This window comes from Oncorhynchus tshawytscha, linkage group LG03 (genome assembly GCF_018296145.1).
Source record: "Oncorhynchus tshawytscha isolate Ot180627B linkage group LG03, Otsh_v2.0, whole genome shotgun sequence".
Classification (NCBI taxonomy): Eukaryota; Metazoa; Chordata; class Actinopteri; order Salmoniformes; family Salmonidae; genus Oncorhynchus; species Oncorhynchus tshawytscha.
The window spans coordinates 54517118-54540725 of record NC_056431.1 but is presented as its reverse complement, the minus strand read 5'-3'; the positions used below and the strand labels follow the sequence as shown (position 1 = coordinate 54540725).

Here is a 23608-nt window from a genome sequence, read left to right as displayed (position 1 = left end):
CAGTCCATGTCGCGAGTGTCTGGAGTCTTTGGCAATATTTCTCGCAAACCATTTCTGTATAGACCTCACTTTAATGCACAAAGGTATTGTCATGCTGAAACAGGAAAGGGCCTTCCTCAAACTGTTGCCACAAAGTTGTAAGCACAGAATCGTCTAGAATGCCATTGTATGCTGTAGCGTTAAGATTTCCCTTCACTGGAAGTAAGGGGCCTAGCCTGTACCATGAAAAACCGCCCCAGACCAATAATCCTCTTCCACCAAAGTTGACAGTTTTACAGGCACTATTCATTGGGTTATCCTGGCATCCACCAAACCCAGATTAGTCCACCAGACTGTCAGATGGTGAAGCATGATTCATCACTCCAGAGAACGTGTTTCCACTGCTCCAGAGTCCAATGGCAGAGAGCTTTACACCACTCCAGCTGAAACATGGCATTGCGCATGGTGATCTCAGGCTTGTGAACGGCTGCACATGAAGCTCCCGAACAGTTCTTGTGCTTCCAAAGGCCGTTTGGAACTCGGTAGTGAGTGTTGACACCGAGGACATACAATATTTATGAGCTACACGCTTCAGCATTAGCGGTCCCGTTTTGTGAGCTTGTGTGGCTTACCACTTCGCGGCTTGGCCGTTGTTGCTCCTAGACGTTTGCACTACACAATAACAGTACTTACAGTTGACCGTGGCAACTCTAGCAGGGCAGAAATTTTACGAGAGATTGCATGAATGTGTGCTTGATTTTATACAGCAATGGCTGTGGCTGAAATAGCCAAATCCACAAATTTGAAGGGATGTCCACATACTTTTGTATATATTGTGTACGTCCTGGATGGCTGAGAGCTGCCCCTAGTGATGTGCTGGGCCGGCCACACCATCCTCGATATGGCCTTCTGGTAGCGGGCAGTGCGGTTGCCAAACCAGATGGTGATACAACCAGTCAGGATGCTCTCGATGGTGCAGCTGTAAAAATTCCTGAGGATCTGAGGGGCCACGCCTAATTATTTCAGCCTCCTGAGGGAGAAGAGGTGCGCAGTGACTTCTTCAGAACTATCCTGGGTCAACTCCTTGGTCTTGATGATGTTGATGGAGAGGTTGTTGTCCTGACACCACACTGCCAGGTCTCTGACTTCCTCCCCGTAGGCTTTCTCATCACTGTTGGTGATCAGGCCTGCCACCTTGGTGTCGTCAGGAATCTTGATGATGGAGTCGGAGTCGTGCGTGGCCACACAGTGGTGGGTGAACAGGGAGTACAGAGGGGGGCTAAGCATACACCACTGGGGGGCACCCGTGTTGAGGTGATCCTCATGTCGGAGGTCCTCGTGTCGGAGGTCTTGTTACATACTCTCACCACCTAGGGTTGGCCCGGCATGAAGTCCAGGATCCAGTTGCAGAGGGAAGTGTTCAGTCCAAGGGTCCCGACCTTGGTGATGAGAGGGAACTATGTTGTTGAACGGCATTCTCACATAGGTATGTCTCTTGTCCAGGTGAGAGAGGTCAGTGTGGAGTGCAATTGAGATTGCATCATCTGTAGATATGTTGGGGCAGTATAGAAATTGGAGTGGGTCCAGGGTGTCTGGGATGATGGAATTGATGTGTGCCATGACCAGCCTTTCAAAGCACTGAGCACAGTTCTGAGTGGTACAGAGTGATAGAGTGGTACAGTGACGGTAGTGCTGTAGTCATTATGGCAGGTAGCCTCAGAGTTCTTGGGAACAGGAATGATGCGGGTCAGCTTGAGACGTGGGGATTACAGACTGGTACAAGGAGAGGTTGAAAATGACAGTGAAGATGCCTGCCGGCTGGGCTGTGCATGCTCTGAGAACGTACCCTGGAATACCGTCCTGCCCCGGGGCCTTGCGAGTGTTGACTAGATTAAAAGCCTTATTCACTTCCGCCTCAGAGAACGGGATCACCTATTCCTCTGGGATGGCTGGGGCCCTCATGCACTTGTTGAAGTGTTGAGTTCGTCTAGTAGAGAGGCATCCTTTGTAATCCTTAATGGACTGTAGCTTCGGAGCCGGTGTAATAGGAGTCCACCTTGTTCCTATATTGTCCTTTTGCCTGTTTGATGGCTCTTCGGAGGTCAATTGTGGGGCTTCTTGTGCGCGTTTGTGTCCTCTGCCATAGCCTCAGGGTCTGCTGCGATAGTCCTGTTTGTGGTAGCTCTGTCCTTTAGCTTAGGGCATTCCTCAATGTTAATCCAGGGTTTTTGCTTGGGGAATCAGCATACCTTCACAGTTGGGACAACGTCAACGTTGCATTTTCTGATGAAGCCGGTGACGGAGGTGGTTAGTTCTTCGATGCTATTGGCAGAGTCGTGGAACATATTCCAGTCAGTGCTAGCAAAGCCGTCCGGCAGCATAGCCTCTGCTTCGGTGCACCATTTCACTATGGAGCGCGTCACATGTACTTCCTGTTTGAGCTTCTGTTTGTAAACAGGAAGCAGGAGTATAGTAATGGTTATACAGTATAGGTAGTTTTGTTCACATTTATGGACTAGGTACAATACAGTGGAACACTGCCTATAGAAGTAGAGCAACAAGATGCTCGTTAATTTAACACGTGTGATGTGGTATTGTATTTGTGTTGCTTTGAGTGAGTTCCATGTGAGTGGGTCCAGGGTTGATGGTATTTTTGTGTAGAACATCCGTTTCAAAGAAGTTCTCATGTTCTATACCGTAACAAAGGAAAGGAGGGAGAGAGAAGGGAGAGGAGGGAGAGAGAAGGGAGAGAGAAGGGAGAGAGGAAGGAAGAAGAGGAGGGAGAAAGGAGGGAGAGGAGGGAGAGAGAAGGGAGAGGAGGGAGAGAGGAAGGAAGAATAGGAGGGAGAAAGGAGGGAAGAAGAGGAGGGAGAAAGGAGGGAGAAAGGAAGGAAGGAGAAAGGAGGGAGAAAGGCCTCAGGGGAGAAAGTGATTCGTTTGAGCTGGAGATGATGCTCTCTACCTCCTCTCCTCTCTGTCGGTCTATTCCCTAAGCTCTCTCTGTGTTCTCATAGCCCCGGGCCCCAGCCACCAGTGGCCCTACACACATCACAGAACACATCATAGACTACATCACATACCATTAAGCACAAGGCTGTTATTACAGCTCTTCATAGAGCAGTAAGTGACGTATTTTTCACTAAGGCTACTAGGATGTAGGATCCAATTCACTCCTGTTTTCTTTAATTATTACTTCAATCAATCATTCAATATCTTTATTGTCCCAATTGGGAAATTTGTTCCGTAGTCGGAGTTCAACAATAAAAACAAAATTAAAAACAGTGACAACCATACAACAGATATACACATAAGATAAATAATGAGATCGGTAATATGAGATTCATTGTGGAAATGTTTGACCAATAATGAACTCTATAACTGAAACGTCAAACCAATCAGTCTGTGTCTTATTGAGAGTCTCTAAATTCAGTCTGTGTCTCAAGGCACCCTATTCCCTATATTTTGATGAGACCAATGGAAGCTTTTTCTATGAGCCACATCTCTGGAGGCCCTTACCCTTGTCTCGTGTTTGTGTGTGTGTGTGTTCACACGCCGTACCTCTGTCTCGAGAAAGCGTCGCAGGGCTCTCTTCTTCTTGATGCTCTTCCTGCGGACAGACACGGCTACACTCAGAGCCACAATGACCACAACGAAGAGGCCCCCTATCACCCCGGCAGCAATCAAGGGAGTCCTGAGGGAGAGGAGGGAGAGAGATGTGAGATAGGGCCACAGTACTGGATACTAGTTACCAAACCTTCTTATTGGTTTTCTTTCTAATCATTTAGCTGCGCTTGATTGAGCTACTATTGTCTGGTAAAGTGGAACCGATAGAATAGTTTATCCATCTGGCAGTCCAAGCAGGCTTAATCAAATGCTCAAAATATTTGATGGAAAACAAATACTATTTAAACCCAGGTCTGATAAGCACTTACTCCAGAGGTCACAATTAGGACAATTCTTACTTAGCTTACAACCTTTGACAAAATACATGATCTAACATCTACAAGTGTCCTGTTACAAAATTAGGCAGTAAGTTCAAAGAAGAAGGGAAGGAAATGAGAGTCAGGAGAAGACAACATGTCCTGCTGCTTGTCAGCCTTGTCCATGATCTCTCTAACCCTCTACACCCCTGTCTGTCTTTCTGTCTATCTGCCTGCACTGGGAGCATTGAGTTATGTCCCTATGGCTGTGTAAAAAAAATGGTGCACTTAATAGGGAAAATGGTGGCATTTGGGACGTATCCACAGTATATTGTGGATGAGGAGTGAGATGAAATGGTGTATCTGAGTGAATATGCCTATCCTCTATCTTAATAAAAGGGCTAATTTGGCTGCGAGCACACGGAAGAACAGAACAGTGCAAAAGAGATGAAAGTGGCGGTGCTTCGGCACACTCCAGTCGTGCTTTAAATCAGCAGGAAAGCTATGAGCAGGTCTGGTAGATCACAGAGAAGAGCAGGTCCCATTAAACGTTATCACCCTCAGCTCACTTCATTTGGAATCGCATGAAACAACTCCCAATCTTTCACTCATCGTGTGCTTCCCAAATGGCCCCCTTTTCCCTATGTAGTGCACTACTTTTGACCTGATCCCATAGAGAATAGGGTGTCATTTGGGACACAAACATCCTCATTCTCCCAGCTCTACCTCTCTCCTACACAATATTACAGGGATGGATTTACTTTACTAAGGCACTGCATGGTGCTTTCGGCAGGAAGTGGCTTCAAGAGACATAGTTGTATGCAGGCTTAGGCATACTCCGAGTGAACATTTGTAGTGGTGCACCCAAATGGAGAGCAGAGAGTGGGGGAATAAGTCAAAAGCAGACAGAGTGTTTGTTGAGCGGCATCCCTTTTCTCTTTTGTTATTTCGAGCCAACATGATAATCAGTGTGTATATACTGTATGTGTGTGTGGAGGGAAAGTTTGTGAGTGTGCCTGTGTGTGTGTGTGTGTGGTTGCGTCGTTTGTGCGTGTGTGTGTGTGCATGCGTGCGTGCGTGCGTGGACATGTTTAACTATTCTTGTGAGGACCAGAAGTCCCCACAAGAATAGTAAACAAACATAAATTTGACCAACTGGGGATGTTTTGTTAGTCCCCAGTTGGTTTAGGGTTAAGGTTAGAATTAGTGTTGCGGTTAGAATTACGTTAAGGATTAGTGTTAGGAGCTAGGGTTAGTTTTAGGGTTAGGAGCTAGGGTTAGGTTTAGCGTTAGGAGCTAGGGTTAGGTTTAGGGTTAGGAGCTAGGGTTAGGTTTAGGGTTAGGAGCTAGAGTTAGGTTTAGGAGCTAGGGTTAGTTTTAGGGTTAGGAGCTAGGGTTAGGTTTAGGAGCTAGGGTTAGGAGCTAGGGTTAGGTTTAGGGTTAGGAGCTAGGGTTAGGTTTAGGGTTAGGAGCTAGGGTTAGGTTTAGCGTTAGGTTTAGGGTTAGGAGCTAGGGTTAGTTTTAGGGTTAGGTTTAGGGTTAGGAGCTAGGGTTAGGAGCTAGGGTTAGGAGCTAGGGTTAGGAGCTAGGGTTAGGAGCTAGGGTTAGGTTTAGGGTTAGGAGCTAGGGTTAGGTTTAGGGTTAGGTTTAGGGTTAGGAGCTAGGGTTAGTTTTAGGGTTAGGAGCTAGGGTTAGGTTTAGGGTTAGGAGCTAGGGTTAGGTTTAGGGTTAGGTTTAGGGTTAGGTTTAGGGTTAAGAGCTAGGGTTAGGTTTAGGGTTAGGTTTAGGAGCTAGGGTTAGTTTTAGGGTTAGGTTTAGGGTTAGGAGCTAGGGTTAGGTTTAGCGTTAGGTTTAGGGTTAGGAGCTAGGGTTAGGGTTAGGGTTAGGTTTAGGGTTAGGTTTAGGGTTAGGAGCTAGGGTTAGGAGCTAGGGTTAGGAGCTAGGGTTAGGAGCTAGGGGGTTAGGGGAGCTAGGGTTAGGTTTAGGGTTAGGAGCTAGGGTTAGGTTTAGGGTTAGGAGCTAGGGTTAGGTTTAGGGTTAGGAGCTAGGGTTAGGTTTAGGGTTAGGTTTAGGGTTAGGAGCTAGGGTTAGTTTTAGGGTTAGGAGCTAGGGTTAGGTTTAGGGTTAGGAGCTAGGGTTAGGTTTAGGGTTAGGTTTAGGGTTAGGTTTAGGGTTAAGAGCTAGTGTTAGGTTTAGGGTTAGGTTTAGGGTTAGGAGCTAGGGTTAGTTTTAGGGTTAGGTTTAGGGTTAGGAGCTAGGGTTAGGTTTAGGGTTAGGTTTAGGAGCTAGGGTTAGGTTTAGGGTTAGGTTTAGGGTTAGGAGCTAGGGTTAGGTTTAGGGTTAGGGTTCAGGTTTTTAGGTTACGGTTAGGTTTTAGAGGGTTTCTGTTAATGCTGGTATCAAACATTGGGTTGCATGGGCTAGGGTTAGGGTTAGGGTTAGGGTTAGGAGCTAGGGTTAGGGTTAGGGTTAGGTTTAGGGGTCAGGTTTTTAGGTTACGGTTAGGTTTTAGAGGGCTTCTGTTAATGCTGGTATCAAACATTGGGTTACACGGGCCTATTGCAGCTTTCTGCCCTGTTTCTGTATTAAACATCCGACTGGTCTGGAGAGGGTGAGAGAACATGAAAACCCGAGAGCTCAGAGGGCTCACCAAAACAGTTCAACAACAGGAGGAAGACAATTATTGATAAAGTGCTGAGGATAAAAAACATTCAATAAAAAAAAAAATGTATATAATAAAATCATAATAAAACACACAAACTGGATCAATTAAATAAATAACTAAATAAGTACATGGAAATCCCCCCCAAAGGATGAAGGGATTAAGTGCTCCAAAGATAAGTGCTATGTTAAAGTGCTTGATATTATACAATTAAATATAAAATATAAAAAAACAGATTGAGTAAATATTCCAGAACATTCTGTTCTGGAAGTGTGTTAGGGTGTTAGGGTGCGGGGGATCAAACGTTCTGTTCTGCATGAGGCCTGCCAATGTGTTAGGGTTGGGGGGATCAAACATTCTGTTCTGGATGAGGCCTGCCAGTGTGTTGGGGTTGTTAGGGGGGGATCAAACATTCTGTTCTGGATGAGGCATGCCATTCTGTGTGTTGCCAGTGGTTAGGGTTGGGGGATCAAACATTCTGTTCTGGATGAGGCCTGCCAGTTAGGGTTGGGGGGATCAAACATTCTGTTAGGGCCTGCCAGTGTGTTAGGGTTGGGGGATCAAACATTCTGTTCTGGATGAGGCCTGCCAGTGTGTTAGGGTTGGGGGATCAAACATTCTGTTCTGGATGAGGCCTTCAGTGTGTTAGGGTTGGGGGATCAAACATTCTGTTCTGCATGAGGCCTGCCCAATGTGTTAGGGTTGGGGGATCAAACATTCTGTTCTGCATGAGGCCTGCCATGTGTTAGGGTTGGGGGATCAAACATTCTGTTCTTGAGGCCTGCCAGTGTGTTAGGGTTGGGGGATCAAACATTCTGTTCTGCATGAGGCTGGCCAGTGTGTTAGGGTTGGGGGATCAAACATTCTGTTCTGGATGAGGCCTGCCAGTGTGCCAGTGTGTTAGGTTGGGGGATCAAACATTCTGTTCTGGATGAGGCCTGCCAGTGTTAGGGTTGGGATGATCAAACATTCTGTTCTGGATGAGGCCTGCCCGTGTGTTAGGGTTGGGGGATCAAACATCCTGTTCTGGATGAGGCCTGCCAGTGTGTTTGCCTTTATGTACCTCAGTGACCGCTTTGAGTATCCCCTCTTCCCCAGTGCACTAAATAGGGTCTGTGTGGGTGAATGGAAGTCTTTCTCTTGTGTACATAGTCTATGGAATCTCATGAGTTGTGATTTGACAATGCCCGTGAATGGATGTTTTGGGTGATAACTGGAATTGTGGAGTAGGGCATGTGTGTCTGTGTCCTTGAAATATACTTTGTTTGTAAAGAGACTATGTGCGTGTCAGTATCTGGAATAAAAAAATGATTGTATGTGGGTGGATGACACATTTAACTGTTATGGTAGGATGATGGTTATTGAGTATTTCAGTGAATGTTGTGAAATGTACCAGATCATGTTCCCACACATCATCCAGGTATCGTCTATAAAACATGGGACGCAATGGGCATTTAGCCAGGACTCTCAACTCCCAGTCTGCCATATCAATATTAGCATAGGCTGGGGTGAACTTTTTACTTATCGCGTCCCAAAAATCTGTACGTACTGTAGTGTTTATTATTAAATGTGAAATCATTGTTTCTTTAGCCAAGTTCCAGAAGCTGTAGGAGGTGTGAGTCTGGTCTATATGGATCTGGAAATCTCCGGAGTGTAGATTCCACTGCTGTCAAACTTGACAACGACTCCATTTTGTTGATCCCTGCCTACAGACAGAAACTAAAACAGAAACTAAAACAAGAAGCTCCCACGCTGAGGTCTGTCCAACGCTGGTCCGACCAAGCTGACTCCACACTCCAAGACTGCTTCCATCACGTGGACTGGGAGATGTTTCGTATTGCGTCAGACAACAACATTGACGAATACGCTGATTCGGTGTGCGAGTTCATTAGAACGTGCGTTGAAGATGTCGTTCCCATAGCAACGATTAAAACATTCCCTAACCAGAAACCGTGGATTGATGGAAGCATTCGTGTGAAACTGAAAGCGCGAACCACTGCTTTTAATCAGGGCAAGGTGTCTGGTGACATGACTGAATACAAACAGTGCAGCTATTCCCTCCGCAAGGCTATTAAACAAGCTAAGCGTCAGTACAGAGACAAAGTAGAATCTCAATTCAACGGCTCAGACACAAGAGGCATGTGGCAGGGTCTACAGTCAATCACGGACCACAGGAAGAAATCCAGCCCAGTCACGGACCAGGATGTCTTGCACCCAGGCAGACTAAATAACTTTTTTGCCCGCTTTGAGGACAATACAGTGCCACTGACACGGCCTGCAATGAAAACATGCGGTCTCTCCTTCACTGCAGCCGAGGTGAGTAAGACATTTAAACGTGTTAACCCTCGCAAGGCTGCAGGCCCAGACGGCATCCCCAGCCGCGCCCTCAGAGCATGCGCAGACCAGCTGGCCGGTGTGTTTACGGACATATTCAATCAATCCCTATACCAGTCTGCTGTTCCCACATGCTTCAAGAGGGCCACCATTGTTCCTGTTCCCAAGAAAGCTAAGGTAACTGAGCTAAACGACTACCGCCCGTAGCACTCACATCCGTCATCATGAAGTGCTGTGAGAGACTAGTCAAGGACCATATCACCTCCACCCTACCTGACACCCTAGACCCACTCCAATTTGCTTACCGCCCAAATAGGTCCACAGACGATGCAATCTCAACCACACTGCACACTGCCCTAACCCATCTGGACAAGAGGAATACTTATGTGAGAATGCTGTTCATTGACTACAGCTCGGCATTCAACACCATAGTACCCTCCAAGCTCGGGACCCTGGGTCTCGACCCCGCCCTGTGCAACTGGGTACTGGACTTCCTGACGGGCCGCCCCCAGGTGGTGAGGGTAGGCAACAACATCTTCTCCCCGCTGATCCTCAACACTGGGGCCCCACAAGGGTGCGTTCTGAGCCCTCTCCTGTACTCCCTGTTCACCCACGACTGCGTTGCCACGCACGCCTCCAACTCAATCATCAAGTTTGCGGACGACACAACAGTGGTAGGCTTGATTACCAACAATGACGAGACGGCCTACAGGGAGGAGGTGAGGGCCCTCGGAGTGTGGTGTCAGGAAAATAACCTCACACTCAACGTCAACAAAACTAAGGAGATGATTGTGGACTTCAGGAAACAGCAGAAGGAACACCCCCCTATCCACATCGATGGAACAGTAGTGGAGAGGGTAGCAAGTTTTAAGTTCCTCGGCATACACATCACAGACAAACTGAATTGGTCCACTCACACAGACAGCATCATGAAGAAGGCGCAGCAGCGCCTCTTCAACCTCAGGAGGCTGAAGAAATTCGGCTTGTCACCAAAAGCACTCACAAACTTCTACAGATGCACAATCGAGAGCATCCTGGCGGGCTGTATCACCGCCTGGTACGGCAACTGCTCCGCCCTCAACCGTAAGGCTCTCCAGAGGGTAGTGAGGTCTGCACAACGCATCACCGGGGCAAACTACCTGCCCTCCAGGACACCTACACCACCCGATGTTACAGGAAGGCCATAAAGATCATCAAGGACATCAACCACCCGAGCCACTGCCTGTTCACCCCGCTATCATCCAGAAGGCGAGGTCAGTACAGGTGCATCAAAGCTGGGACCGAGAGACTGAAAAACAGCTTCTATCTCAAGGCCATCAGACTGTTAAACAGCCACCACTAACATTGAGTGGCTGCTGCCAACACACTGACACTGACACTGACTCAACTCCAGCCACTTTAATAATGGGAATTGATGGGAAATGATGTAAATATATCACTAGCCACTTTAAACAATGCTACCCTATATAATGTTACTTACCCTACATTATTCATCTCATATGCATATGTATATACTGTACTCTATATCATCGACTGCATCCTTATGTAATACATGTATCACTAGCCACTTTAACTATGCCACTTTGTTTACATACTCATCTCATATGTATATACTGTACCCGATACCATCTACTGTATCTTGCCTATGCTGCTCTGTACCATCACTCATTCATATATCCTTATGTACATATTCTTTATCCCCTTACACTGTGTATAAGACAGTAGTTTTGGAATTGTTAGATTACTTGTTGGTTATTACTGCATTGTCGGAACTAGAAGCACAAGCATTTCGCTACACTCACATTAACATCTGCTAACCATGTGTAAGTGACAAATAAAATTTGATTTGATTTGATGTTGGTGTAGAGAATCTATATCTAGAGTGAATAGGTATGCATGTGCTGGCACTGGAATGTTGTGAAGTGTGTCTATGAAATGGTATGTGTACTAAAGGTAGCTAGGGTGATTTTGTGAGATGGGAGTGAGGAGGTAGTCAATTAATTTGGCTGCTGGCGAGGACACACTCCCACAGTCGGACACAATAGTTTTTCCCTTCAGGACCTCAAAAGGGACTGTCCATGTATCTGGTGTTTGGTGGATCTTAGGGCGGAAATAGAAGAGTCTCTGTCTGGGTAATTCTGGTCCATCTAGATATTCCTTTTGTCTATGTGTAATGTATTTCTTTCCGTAGAGATCTGATATTATCTGTCTGATTTTTTTATTTGTGTCTAGATCTGTGTAGAAGCAGAGATAGGAGTATAATGGTGTGTACTAGAGAGTTGTCGGTGGGCTTCAGAGAGGTACTCTTGGTTGTCCATAATAATGATCTTTGAGCCTTTGTTTGCTGGTTTTCAGGTTCTATGTTTGTGTTTCCTTACTTTAGCTCGGGCTTGTCTTTCTTCTGTTCTGTTTTGAGGTTATGGTGGAGGTACAGAGTTCTCTGATGATTTTGGTTAAGGTTAGGTTTTTAGGTTAAGGTTAGAGTTAGGGTAAGAGTACGGGTTAGGGTTAGGGGTTAGGAAAATAGGATTTAGAATTGTGTCCCCACAAGGTTAGCTGTACAAGACTGTGAGTGTGTGTGTGAGAGAGAGGGTAAAAGTCCAGAGGGTGTCAGAAAGTGCAGATGACAGTACGTCTAGTCTCTATTATGTGAGACAGCCTCACACAGCAGCGGCTGACACAATGTCAGATAAGCTGTAGAACTAAATGTATATGTCTGTCTGAGCGTTGAGAGGCTTTGTTGAGAGGCACCCCGAGCAGCTATAAGCTGCCTAGCTATTCTGCTCAGTTAAACCATAGCCTCTGTAAAATAATGTTAAAAAGCCACTTTACCAAACTGGCATGCCCCACAGTACTATCAGTGTATTGTGTTACTCAGCTGTCAACATATGTATGAAGGTTTTTCCCCTGACAGCCTTTATCAGTCTAGTAGCACTTTCCTCACCCTGCGTCAACCCCTCTCCACCCCTCTTCACCCTGCGTCACACCCTCTCCACCCCTCTTCACCCTGCGTCACACCCTCTCCACCCCTCTTCACCCTGCGTCAACCCCTCTACACCCCCCTTCCACCCCTCTTCACCCTGCGTCACCCCCTCCACCCCTCTTCACCCCCTCTCTCCACCCCTCTTCACCCTGCGTCACCCTCTTCCTCCACCCCTCTTCACCCTGCGTCAACCCCTCTCCACCCCCCCTCTTCACCCTGCGTCAACCCCTCTCCACCCCTCTTCACCCTGCATCAACCCCCTCTCCACCCCTCTTCCCCTCTCCACCCCTCTTCACCCTGCGTCAACCCCTCTCCACCCCTTCACCCTCCACCCCTCTCCCCCTCTTCACCCCCTCTCCACCCCTCTTCACCCGGCGTCAACCCCTCTCCACCCCTCTTCACCCTGCGTCAACCCCCTCCACCCCTCCACCCCTCTTCACCCTCTTCACCCTCCACCCCTCTTCACCCCCTCTCCACCCCTTCACCCTCGTCACCCCTCTTCACCCTGCGTCACCCCCTCCACCCCTCCACCCCTCTTCACCCTGCGTCAACCCCTCTCCACCCCTCTTCACCCCGCGTCACCCCCTCTCCACCCCTCTTCACCCTGCGTCACCCCCTCCACCCCCTCTCCACCCCGCATCACCCCCTCTCCACCCCCTCTTCACCCTGCGTCAACCCCTCTCCACCCCTCTTCACCCTCGTCCACCCCCCTCTCCACCCCTCTTCACCCCTCTTCCCCTGCGTCCACCCCTCTTCCACCCTCTCCACCCCCTCTCCACCCCTCCTCACCCCGCGTCACCCACTCTCCACCCACTCTCCACCCCTCTTCACCCCCTCTTCACCCCTCTTCACCCTGCGTCAATCCCTCTTCACCCCGCGTCCCCGCGTCACCCACTCTCCACCCCTCCACCCCTCTTCACTCCGTCACCCCTCTTCACCCCCTCCACCCCTCCACCCCTCTTCACCCCCTGCGTCAACCCCTCTCCACCCCTCTTCACCCTGCGTCACCCACTCTCCACCCCTCTCCACCCCCTCTTCACCCCTCCCCCCCGCGTCACCCACTCTCCACCCCTCTCCACCCCTCTTCACCCCGTCATCACCCCTTCTCCACCCAACCCCGTGTCACCCCCTCTCCACCCCTCTTCACCCCTTCTCCACCCATCCTCAACCCCCCCCTCTCCACCCCTCTTCACCCTCGTCACCCCTCTCCACCCCTCTCCACCCCGCGTTAACCCTTCTCCACCCCTCTTCACCCCGCGTCACCCACTCTCCACCCCTCTCCACCCCTCTTCACCCCGTGTCACCCACTCTCCACCCGTCACCCCCTCTCACCCGCGTCACCCCTCTCCACCCCTCTTCACCCCCCCCGCGTCACCCACTCTCCACCCCTCTCCACCCCTCTTCACCCTGCGTCAACCCCTCCACCCCTCCACCCCTCTTCACCCTGCGTCAACCCCTCTCCACCCCGCTTCACCCTTCTCATCCCCTCTCCCCCAACCCTTCACCCCTCTCCACCCCCTTGACCCCGTCTCCACCCACTCTCCACCCCTCTCCACTTCACCCGCGTCACACCTCTCCACCCCTCTCCACCCCGCGTCACCCCTCCCCTCTTCACCCCTCTCCACCCCTCATCACCCCTTCTCCACCCATCCTCACCCCCTCTCCACCCTCTCACCCCTCTCACCCCCTCACCCCCTCTCCACCCTCTTCACCCTCCACCCCTCTCCACCCCCGTCATCACCCCTTCTCCACCCATCCTCACCCCTCTCCACCCCCTCTTCACCCTCACCCGTCACCCACTCTCCACCCCTCTCCACCCCTCTCACCCTTCAACCCCTCTTCACCCCTCTCACCCCTCTTCACCCTCTTCACCCCACCCCGTCACCCCTCTCCACCCCTCTCCACCCCTCTTCACCCCCGCATCACCCCTTCTCCACCCAACCCCGCATCACCCCCTCTCCACCCCTCTTCACCCCTCTTCACCCCGCATCACCCTTCTCCACCCATCCTCAACCCCTCTCCACCCCTCTTCACCCCTCGTCACCCATCCTCAACCCCTCTCCACCCCTCTTCACCCGCGTTACCCCTTCTTCACCCCCTCACCCCTCTTCACCCCGCGTCACCCACTCTCCACCCCTCCACCCCTCTTCACCCCGTGTCACCCCTCTTCACCCCGCGTCACCCACTCTCCACCCCTCTCCACCCCGTCACCCACTCTCACCCCTCTCCCCCTTCACCCTTCACCCCTCTCCACCCCTCTCCACCCCGCATCACCCCTTCTCCACCCATCCACCACCCCCCCTCTCCACCCCCTGCGTCACTCTCCACCCCTCTCCACCCCGCGTCACCCCCCTTCTCCACCCCCTCACCCCTTCTCACCCCTCTCACCCCCTCTCCACCCCCTCTCCACCCCACCCCGTCACCCACTCTCCACCCTTCTCACCCCTTCTCCACCCGCCTCACCCCCTCTCCCCCTCTCCACCCCCTCTTCACCCCTCTCCACCCCGCATCACCCCTTCTCCACCCATCCTCACCCCCTCTCCACCCCTCTTCACCCTGCGTCACCCCCCCACCCCTCACCCCTCTTCACCCCGCGTCACACCCTTCTTCTCCACCCCTCCTCACCCCGCGTCACCCACTCTCCACCCCTCTCCACCCCGCGTCACCCACCCTCTCCATCACCCCTCTCCACCACTCACCACCCTCCATCCCGCGTCACCCCCTCTCCACCCCTTCTCCACCCCTCCTCACCCTGCGTCACCCCTCTCCACCCCTCTCCACCCCTCTTCACCCCCTCTCCACCCCTCTCCACCCCCCCACCCCGTCACCCCTTCTCCACCCCCCTCTCCACCCCGCGTCACCCACTCTCCACCCTTCTCCACCCCGCGTCACCCCTCTCCACCCCTCTCCACCCCCGTCTCACCCCTTCTCCACCCCTCCTCACCCCCGTCACCCACCCACCCTCTCCCCTCTCCCCGCGTTACCCCTTCTCCACCCCTCCTCACCCTCGTCACCCACTCTCCACCCTCTCCACCCTCTTCACCCCCTTCTCCACACCCTCTCCACCCCCCCTTCTCCACCCCTCCTCACCCTCCCACTCTCCACTCTCCACCCCTCTCCGTTACCCCCTCCCCGCGTCACCCACTCTCCACCCCCCCTTCTCCACCCCTCCTCCTCACCCCGTCACCCACTCTCCACCCCTCTCCACCCCGCGTCACCCACTCTCCACCCCTCTCCACCCCGCGTTACCCCTTCTCCACCACTCCTCACCCCGCGTCACCCACTCCACCCTCCACCCCTCTCCACCCCTCTTCACCCGCGTCACCCCCTCTACACCCCGCGTTACCCCTTCTCCACCCCTCCTCACCCCAAAGCGTCTCCCTCACTATCAGATCACCACAACAGTTTCCCCAGACTGCCTCAGATAGATGAGCAATGGATCAATGGAGAGTGAGACCCAGGCTATGGCATGCTCTCTCTGTGTCTCAAATGGCAACCTATTCCCTAGTGCCACAGGGGCTCTGGTCAAAAGTAGTGCTCTATATAGGGAATGAGGTACCATTTGGGATGCAATCCTTCCCTCTGGCTCCAGCTTGTAGTAAATTAGCAGTCATTACTGCCCCTTCTCTCTCTGCCCATACATAGCTTCCTTCAGCTCAGCCTTCAGATCAGGAGGCTTCGCAAACTGTTTTTCACTAGGCCTTTGTTTGGGTCTGTGTTGTAAGCCAATATGGCATCCTTCTGCTGTGCTGTTTATTTCTGGACATCATCCTAGAGGGGGATACTGTTCCATTGGGTCTTTATAACTTCTGTGTTACTGTCCCCCTCTTCTTGTCTTTCCTGTCCTCCTTGTTCATTTCCTCTCGCCACACTCCCTTCTCTCATGTATTCCCCCTCCTCCTCCCCCATACCCCCCCCACCCCCATCTCCTCCCCCAGAAACAAACTGTCTGTCATGAAATCGTAAATCCATTTGCTTGGAACGGTTAGTGGCGTTTTCTTCCTTTTCCCCACGAGAACAAAAGCAAAGCGCTACCAATTTATCAAGAGCAGAGTAAAACACAAGCCCGTGCAGGGACACACACACGGATTCACACACATGCACACACAAACATGCACACACTTTTGGCCTCAGAGCTAAACATTATTCACACTACCTGCCTGCTCCTCTCTCCCCCTCTCGGTCTCGGTCTCTCTCCGTCTCTCGCTGTCTCTCTCTTTGTCTCTCTCTATGTCTGTCTCTCTCTGTCTCTATGTCTCTCTCTCTGTCTCTGTCTCTCTCTATGTCTCTCTCTCTGTCTCTCTCTCTGTCTCTCTCTCTGTCTCTATGTCTCTCTCTCTGTCTCTCTCTCTGTCTCTATGTCTCTCTCTCTCTCTATGTCTCTCTCTATGTCTCTCTCTTTGTCTCTCTCTCTGTCTCTCTCTATGTCTCTCTCGCTGTCTCTGTCTCTCTTGCTGTCTCTGTCTCTCTCTATGTCTCTCTCTCGCTCTCTTCTTCTCTTCTTCTCCTCCTTGCTTTCTAACAAACCTCAGTTGTGGGAACATATATTTTGGGTAAATATAAGCATAGTTGGTTGTTAGGCCGTTATTTCAACCAGTGTTGTCTGTTGGCGAGAGTATCTTATCTTTTTTACTATTGTGCGCTCATCGAAGATCAATTCCAATGTATGCATTTGTACTTACAAATTGCTAATGAATGAAAGCTGAACCTGTGTCTCTGTGTGTGTAGGCAGTCTGTCCTAGGGACAGAGAAGGAAGTGACAGTAGGGATTTGAAGAGATATTTACCTGTCCATCATGCCAATACAGTCCTGCAGTCTGGGTCCAATACACCTAGATGAGAGGGAGAAACAAAACAATGAATTAATCAATCAGTCCAGCGTCCGTCTCAGTGTCTTGAATCTGTGCTATAGCTCCTAGAGCTGTGTCAGTATGTTCTGTCCACAGAAAGAACCGAGCGATGACAGACAGTCACAGAGAAAAAAGGGTACAGAAACAAGAATCAGAGCGTAAGGGAGTCAGGATACTGGATGGTGTAGCTCTTTGATGTAAAGAGGGTAGGGGGAGAGGGAGCAGCCTGGGCTCAGAGCCATACGAAACATACTTTACGTATTTCTGAGCACCTCCAAGATGCATGATACCTACCTAATGTTGTAGTTACTTTAGATAGAAATAAAAGTAGGGAGGTTGGGCGTAAACTGAGACCATCTAGCAATCCATAGGTTCCATGTTCGAGTCGCGTCGAGGACAACTGTAACATTTTAGCTAACCCATTCCCTAATCCTTATTCAAAACATAACCCAATTCACCAAACCCACTATGTAAATTCACCTAACCTTTGTCGTTTTAGCTCCCCTAACCTTTCACACAAATTATCATAACCTTTGTCGTTAGTTCACCTAACCACTAATGTAAATTCTCCCCGTAATTCTCCTTTGTTGCAACAACGCAACAAGCAACCTGGTCTCAGATTAAGACGTATAATAGTATACATTAATACTATGACAACTTACGCCATCCAATTCGTACGCTATTGTACAACCAGGAAAGACGTATGATACTATACATCCTCTAATTCATATGATATTGTATGACCGCTATTCCATTCATAATGTAATCTAACGTAACGTAATATATCATACTAAATGTAGTGTCACATATTTACATACAGAATAATACGAATTGCCCTGATAGCACTTTGGCGGGAGAGGAAGAGGGGGAGTAACAGAGATGATCTCTGAGTCTGTTGATGATCTCTGAGTGTCTGAACTGAAGGGCAGCCTGGGAACAGTTATTTTGACAAAGTGTCAAGATGGCATTTCCACAGATACACTCATTTCCATTATATTTTGTAACAATGTTGTTATGGGTAGATGGAGTTGTGAGCTGGCTGTCTGCCAGTCACGAGGAAATAGAACACAAGACGTGCGGGGCCAGCCCGGTGGACTGACTGACTGCAATACCAAATGATATCTGTCTCCTTCCTTCTGCTGCTAAACATTACATCGCAGGCTTCACAGCACTCAGAGAGCAGAGGGAGAGCGGAATCTCTTTTGCAGCCTTTCTCTCTCTCTCTCTCTCTCTCTGCCTCTCTCTTTCACCTGGGTATTTTGCAGTTCCTGTGGGTGCGTGCGTACGTGTGAGTGAGTGAGTGTGTGTGTGTCTGGAGACACTGATAAACATTGGCTGGATATGGGAACACCGAGTTACAAGGGGTCAGCACCGAGGGGAGCATAGCAAGGTGTTTGTGTGTGTGTGTGTGTGTGTTGTGCTGAGAGCTGTTGTACTGTGGATGAAACAGAGCATGACACAGATATTGTTTTCCTCTGGTTATCATGTTGACCTTGGCTTTACAATGGGGATTAGTCTGCCCTTGTCTTGCCAGTGAAACAAACAATGTAGAAGTAAATGAACAGTATTCTGTCCTCCCAGGGTCATTAGTCATTCAGACTGCTGATGTGATACGCAACCATGCACACAACAACATAAACGTGCACACTCTGCAGAAAGCCAAAACACAGACATACAGTGCTTTGGAAAGTATTCAGACCTTCAGAATTTTTCCACATGTTGTTACGTTACAGTCTTATTCCAAATTTGTATTTTATTTGTTATCCTCATCAATATACACACAATACCCCATAATGACAAAGCAGAAACAGGTTTTAAGATTTGTTTGCAAATGTATCAAATATAAAACATTGAAATATGACATTTACATAAGTATTCAGACCCTTTACTCAGTACTTTGTTGAAGTACCTTTGGCAGCGATTACAGCATCAAGTCTTCTTGGGTATGACGCTATAAGCTTGGCACACCTGTGTTTGGGGAGTTTCTCCTATTCTTCTCTGCAGATCCTCTCAAACTATGTCAGGTTGAATGGGGAGCGTCGCTGTTCAGCTATTTCCAGGTCTCTCCAGAGTTGTTCGATTGGGTTCAAGTCTGGGCTGGCTGGACCACTCAAGGACATTCAGAGTCTTGTGCCAAAGCCACTCCTGCATTGTCTTGGCTGTGTGCTTAGGGTTATTGTCCTGTTGGAAGGTGAACCTTCACCCCAGTCTGAGGTCCTGATCTCTCTGGAGCAGGTTTTTATCAAGGATCTCTCTGTACTGTGCTCCGTTAATCTTTCCCTCGATCCTGACTAGTCTCCCAGTCCCTGCCGCTGAAAAACATCTCCACAGCATGATGCTGCCACCCCCATGCTTCACCGTAATTATGGTGCCAGGTTTCCTCCAGATGTGATGCTTGAGAGGACGTGATTCAGGCCAAAGAGTTCAATCTTGGTTTCATCAGACCAGAGAATCTTGTTTCTCATGGTCTGAGATTCCTTTAGGTGCCTTTTGGCAAACTCCAAGCGGGCTGTCATGTGCCTTTTACTGAGGAGTGGCTTCCGTCTGGCTACTCTACCTAAAGGCCTGATTGGTGGAGGGCTGCAGAGATGGTTGTCCTTCTGAAAGTTTCTCCCATCTCCACAGAGGAACTCTGGAGCTCTGTCAGAGTGTTCTTGGTCACTGGGTTCTTGGTCACCTCCCTGACCAAGGCCCTTCTCCGTCAATTGCTCAGTTTGGCCGGGCGGCCAGCTCTAGGAAGAGTTTTGGTGGTTCCAAACTTCTTCTATTTAAGAATGATGGAGGCCACTGTGTTCTTGGGACCTTCAATGCTGCAGAAATGTTTTGGTACCCTTCCCCAGATCTGTGCCTCGACACAATCCTGTCTCAGTGCTCTACGGACACTTTCTTTGACCTCATGGCTTTGTTTTTGCTCTGACATGCACTGGTGTGTGACTTTACAAATCATGTCCAATCAATTGAATTGGACTCCAATGAAGTTGTAGAAACAGCTCAAGGATGATCAATGGAAACAGGATGCACCTGAGCTCAATTTCGAGTCTCATAGCAAAGGGTCTGAATACTTATGTAAATAAGGTACATTTGAAAAAATGTCTAAAAGTCTGTTTTCGCTTTGTCATTATGGGGCATTGTATGTAGATTGACAAGGAAAAACATGAATTGAATCCATTTTAGAATAAGGCTGTAACGTAACAAAAAGTGGAGAAGTCAAAGGGTCTGAATACTTTCCAAATGCACAGTACACAATGAAAAACAAAAGCACAAATTCAGTTCACGACGCCCCCCCAAACACACCCACAACCCCCACACACAAAACCCCACATATACACTCACTGTGAACCTTACCCCTGCGTGCAGTTGGAGTGACAGGGATGACACTCGTTGTTGGCCTCTGCATATTTAAAGATGAAGCTGATGGCCCCCTGAAGGCCGTCGGGACACTTCTCCACACAGTTAGGACCATCTTTAAAGTGGAGACACTTCACACAGTGATCCGGACCCTGAGAGAGAGAAAGAGAGACATACTCTGTGTAAAAAACATTAAGAACACCTGCCTTTTCCATGACATAGGTCAAATCTATGATCTCTTATTTATGTCACTTAATACCTCTACTTCAATTAGTGTAGAAGGGGAGGAGACATGTTAAAGAAGGATTTTTAAGCCTTGAGACAGTTGAGACATGGATTGTGTATGTGTGCCATTCAGAGGGTCAATGGGCAAGACAAAAGATGTAAGTGCCTTTGAACGGGGTATTGTAGTATGTGCACCGGTTTGCACCGGTTTTGTTTCAGGTGCACCGGTTTGTTTAAAGAACTGCAACCCTGCTGTGTTTTTCACGCTCAACAGTTTCCTGTGTGTATCAAGAACGGTCCACCACCCAAAGGACATCCAGCCAACTTGACACAACTGTAGGAAGCATTGGAGTCAACATGGGCCAGCATCCCTGTGGAATACTTTCGACACCTTGAAGAGTCCATGCCTCGACGAATTGATGCTGTACTGTGGGCAAAAGGGGAGGGGGGTGCAACTCAATATTAGGAAAGAGAGGAGAGGAAGCAGAGACAGGGGACAAAGAGAGAGGGGGATAGAGAGCGTAAGAGAGAGAGAGAGAGAGAGAGAGAGAGAGAGAGAGAGAGAGAGAGAGAGAGAGAGAGAAAGAGACAAAGAGAGAGATGAGAGATGGGGATAGTTAGAGGGGGACAGATGACGGGAGGAGCGAGAGAGAGATGGGAGAGCGAGAGAGACGAGAGATATGATAGTAGAGGAGAGAAGAACGTGGGTGCGAAGGAAGGAGGGAGACGGGGGGAAGACGAGACACATAAAACACCAGCAAGCAGGGCCGGAGATAATAACCATCCATCACAGCACACACAATGACCATAACAATCAGCACAGACACAATTTATGGCGGTAATATGGGCTAGAAGAGGCAGGGGAGTGACGGCGGGGGGGTGGGTGGAGGGGAGGGAGGGAGTTCAATGTATGGGCCTGCATGTGCATCAATAAATGCAACAGAGGGAGCCCAACAGGCAACAACAGCCCTTAAGGTGCAGAACAGATCAGACTAAAATAAATATGCATGGGTATGTGGAGGTGTTTTGTGTACATATGTATGAGTGGGCGTGAGAGGATGTGTGTGTGTGTGTGGATGTGTGTAGGCATAAATATGCAAATTGAGGCTCTTCATAGATATCACAATGAAGCCGGTCCTCCATCAGTTGTTTGACGAGTCTCATACCCATGGCTGTGATAGGCTCTACTATAGCCAGTAACCCCATCTCATCTCGACACCAAACACAGTGCATCTGCAGTCTTGTATGTGTCCTGTGTGTGTGCCCATGCCTGTGTGTGTGTGTGTGTGTAAATGTCCATGCCTGTGTGTGTGTGTGTGTGTGTGTGTGTGTGTGTGTGTGTGTGTGTGTGTGTGTGTGTGTGTGTGTGTGTGTGTGTGTGTGTGTGTAAATGTCCGTGCGTGTGTGTGTGTGTGTTCCCCCTGTGTAAGCCGTTGTGCTGTGCTGTAGCAGCTCGCTGGTCGTAAAGGTAATTCACGTGTCGTCTCCCATAGACAGTCCTCTAACATATAAAAGGCTTTCCCGGGCTACAAGCGATACATCATTACCAGGGATTTATACTGGGGCCAACAGCACACCTCATATATCTACTGCAGGGGTTAGACAAGGCCTCAAAGTATAAGTGCTGATCAAGGATCAGGGCCATCCTGTCCATGTAATCTTATTCATTGTGATTTATTAGGCAAGGCTGATCCTAAAGCAGCACTCCTACTGTGATATACTTTAAACATCTGGCTCCAGGGCCCATATCCATAAAGTATCTCACTGTCTATTCATTATACATCTAATAGGCAAAACTGATTCTGGATCAGTAGTCCAACTTAGACACTTTGACTATGGGCTCATTCTGCAGAACCCCACTTCAGCCTGTATAACCTTGGGGCCCAATTCAAAATCATACAATAATGATGGCGTGTCAATGACAGTTACTCTACAGTGAAAGGCACAACTGCAGGGTCAATTACATAGCTACATAATGGCTAGCTCATACAGAGATAAGAGCCTTTGTAAGAGCCTATGCACATAGAGATACCATACGACTACAGGCGTGTATTCCCCTCTACATGCAAGCTTTAACACTGAGGAATAAGCCAAACAGCTCCCCCAGCTTCTCTAACATAGAGAGACAGAGAGAGAGAGAGAGAGAGAGAGAGAGAGAGAGAGAGACAGAGAGAGAGAGAGCGAGAGCGAGAGAGATGCCCGTTAATCAATTAGCAGGCTGTGACAGTCCATCTGGGACAGAGGACCCATCTGAACAACATATGGCTAGAGGAGAAATGAGGGGAGGAGGGGAGAAGGGAGGTAGAGGGTAGGCCAAATCAAACTTAAGCAAACCGATCCTCCCTACCTGTAGATCTCAAGGGATTGGATATGTATAAGCAGCATGGTACGTGCTAGGGCTGGGGATGGCCAGGGATATCACAATACTTAGGTACTGATACGGTATTTATTGTGATTTGACACTGCGATTTTATTGCGATTTGATGTTCCAAACATATTGCTCTTTATACGTCTGCTACAGAGAGACGAGAAGCATGAGAACATGACTTTTGATCAGTGATAGTAATACAAGTGCTGAAAACATAGTGTCTCACCATTTAAAAAGAAGATGGAGAACAAGCTGTATGATGAAAAATACACAGGTACAGCCCACCAAAAATAATAAATATAATACTGTCTAAAATAATATCGCAATATGTAATTGTATCATTCTTTTCCCCATCATGTGTACCTATCTCACTCACTCACTCACTCACTAGCTCTCTCTAGCTCTCTAGCGCTCTCTCTAGCGCTCTCTCTAGCGCTCTCTCTCACTTACTATCTCTCTATCTATCTCTCACTTACTATCTCTTTCTTTTTTTCTATAAATATATATATATACATACAGTGTTGTAACAATGTGCAAATAGTTAAAGTACACAAGGGAAATTAAATGAGCATAAATAAGGGTTGTATTTACAATGGTGTTTATTCTTCACTGGTTGCCCTTTTCTCGTGGCAACAGGTCACAAATCTTGCTGCTGTGATGGCACACTGTGGTATTTCACCCAGTAGATATGGGAGTTTATCAAAATTGGATTTGTTTTCGAATTCTTTGTGGATCTGTGTAATCTGAGGGAAATATGTATCTCTAATATGGTCATACGTTGGACAGGAGGTTAGGAAGTGCAGCTCAGTTTACACCTCATTTTGTGGGCAGTGTGCACATAGCCTGTCTTCTCTTGAGAGCCAGGTCTGCCTACGGCGGCCTTTCTCAATAGCAAGGCTATGCTCACTAAGTCTGAACATAGTCAAAGCTTTCCTTAAGT

The 23608-nt window shown here is 48.9% G+C and overlaps 1 protein-coding gene across 1 annotated transcript in view; it reads right to left on the bottom strand.

The window, feature by feature from the left end:
* The window catches only part of LOC112238881 (receptor tyrosine-protein kinase erbB-4-like), a 499848-nt gene that overhangs the window by 76425 nt on the left and 399815 nt on the right, over nucleotides 1-23608 (bottom strand). The window contains exons 15-17 of the mRNA XM_042320089.1: nucleotides 20073-20227; nucleotides 16665-16709; nucleotides 3538-3670 (exon numbers count right to left, since the gene is read on the bottom strand). Of these exons, the coding sequence (XP_042176023.1) occupies nucleotides 3538-3670; nucleotides 16665-16709; nucleotides 20073-20227 (333 nt within the window). The remainder of the gene's footprint in view (nucleotides 1-3537; nucleotides 3671-16664; nucleotides 16710-20072; nucleotides 20228-23608) is intronic.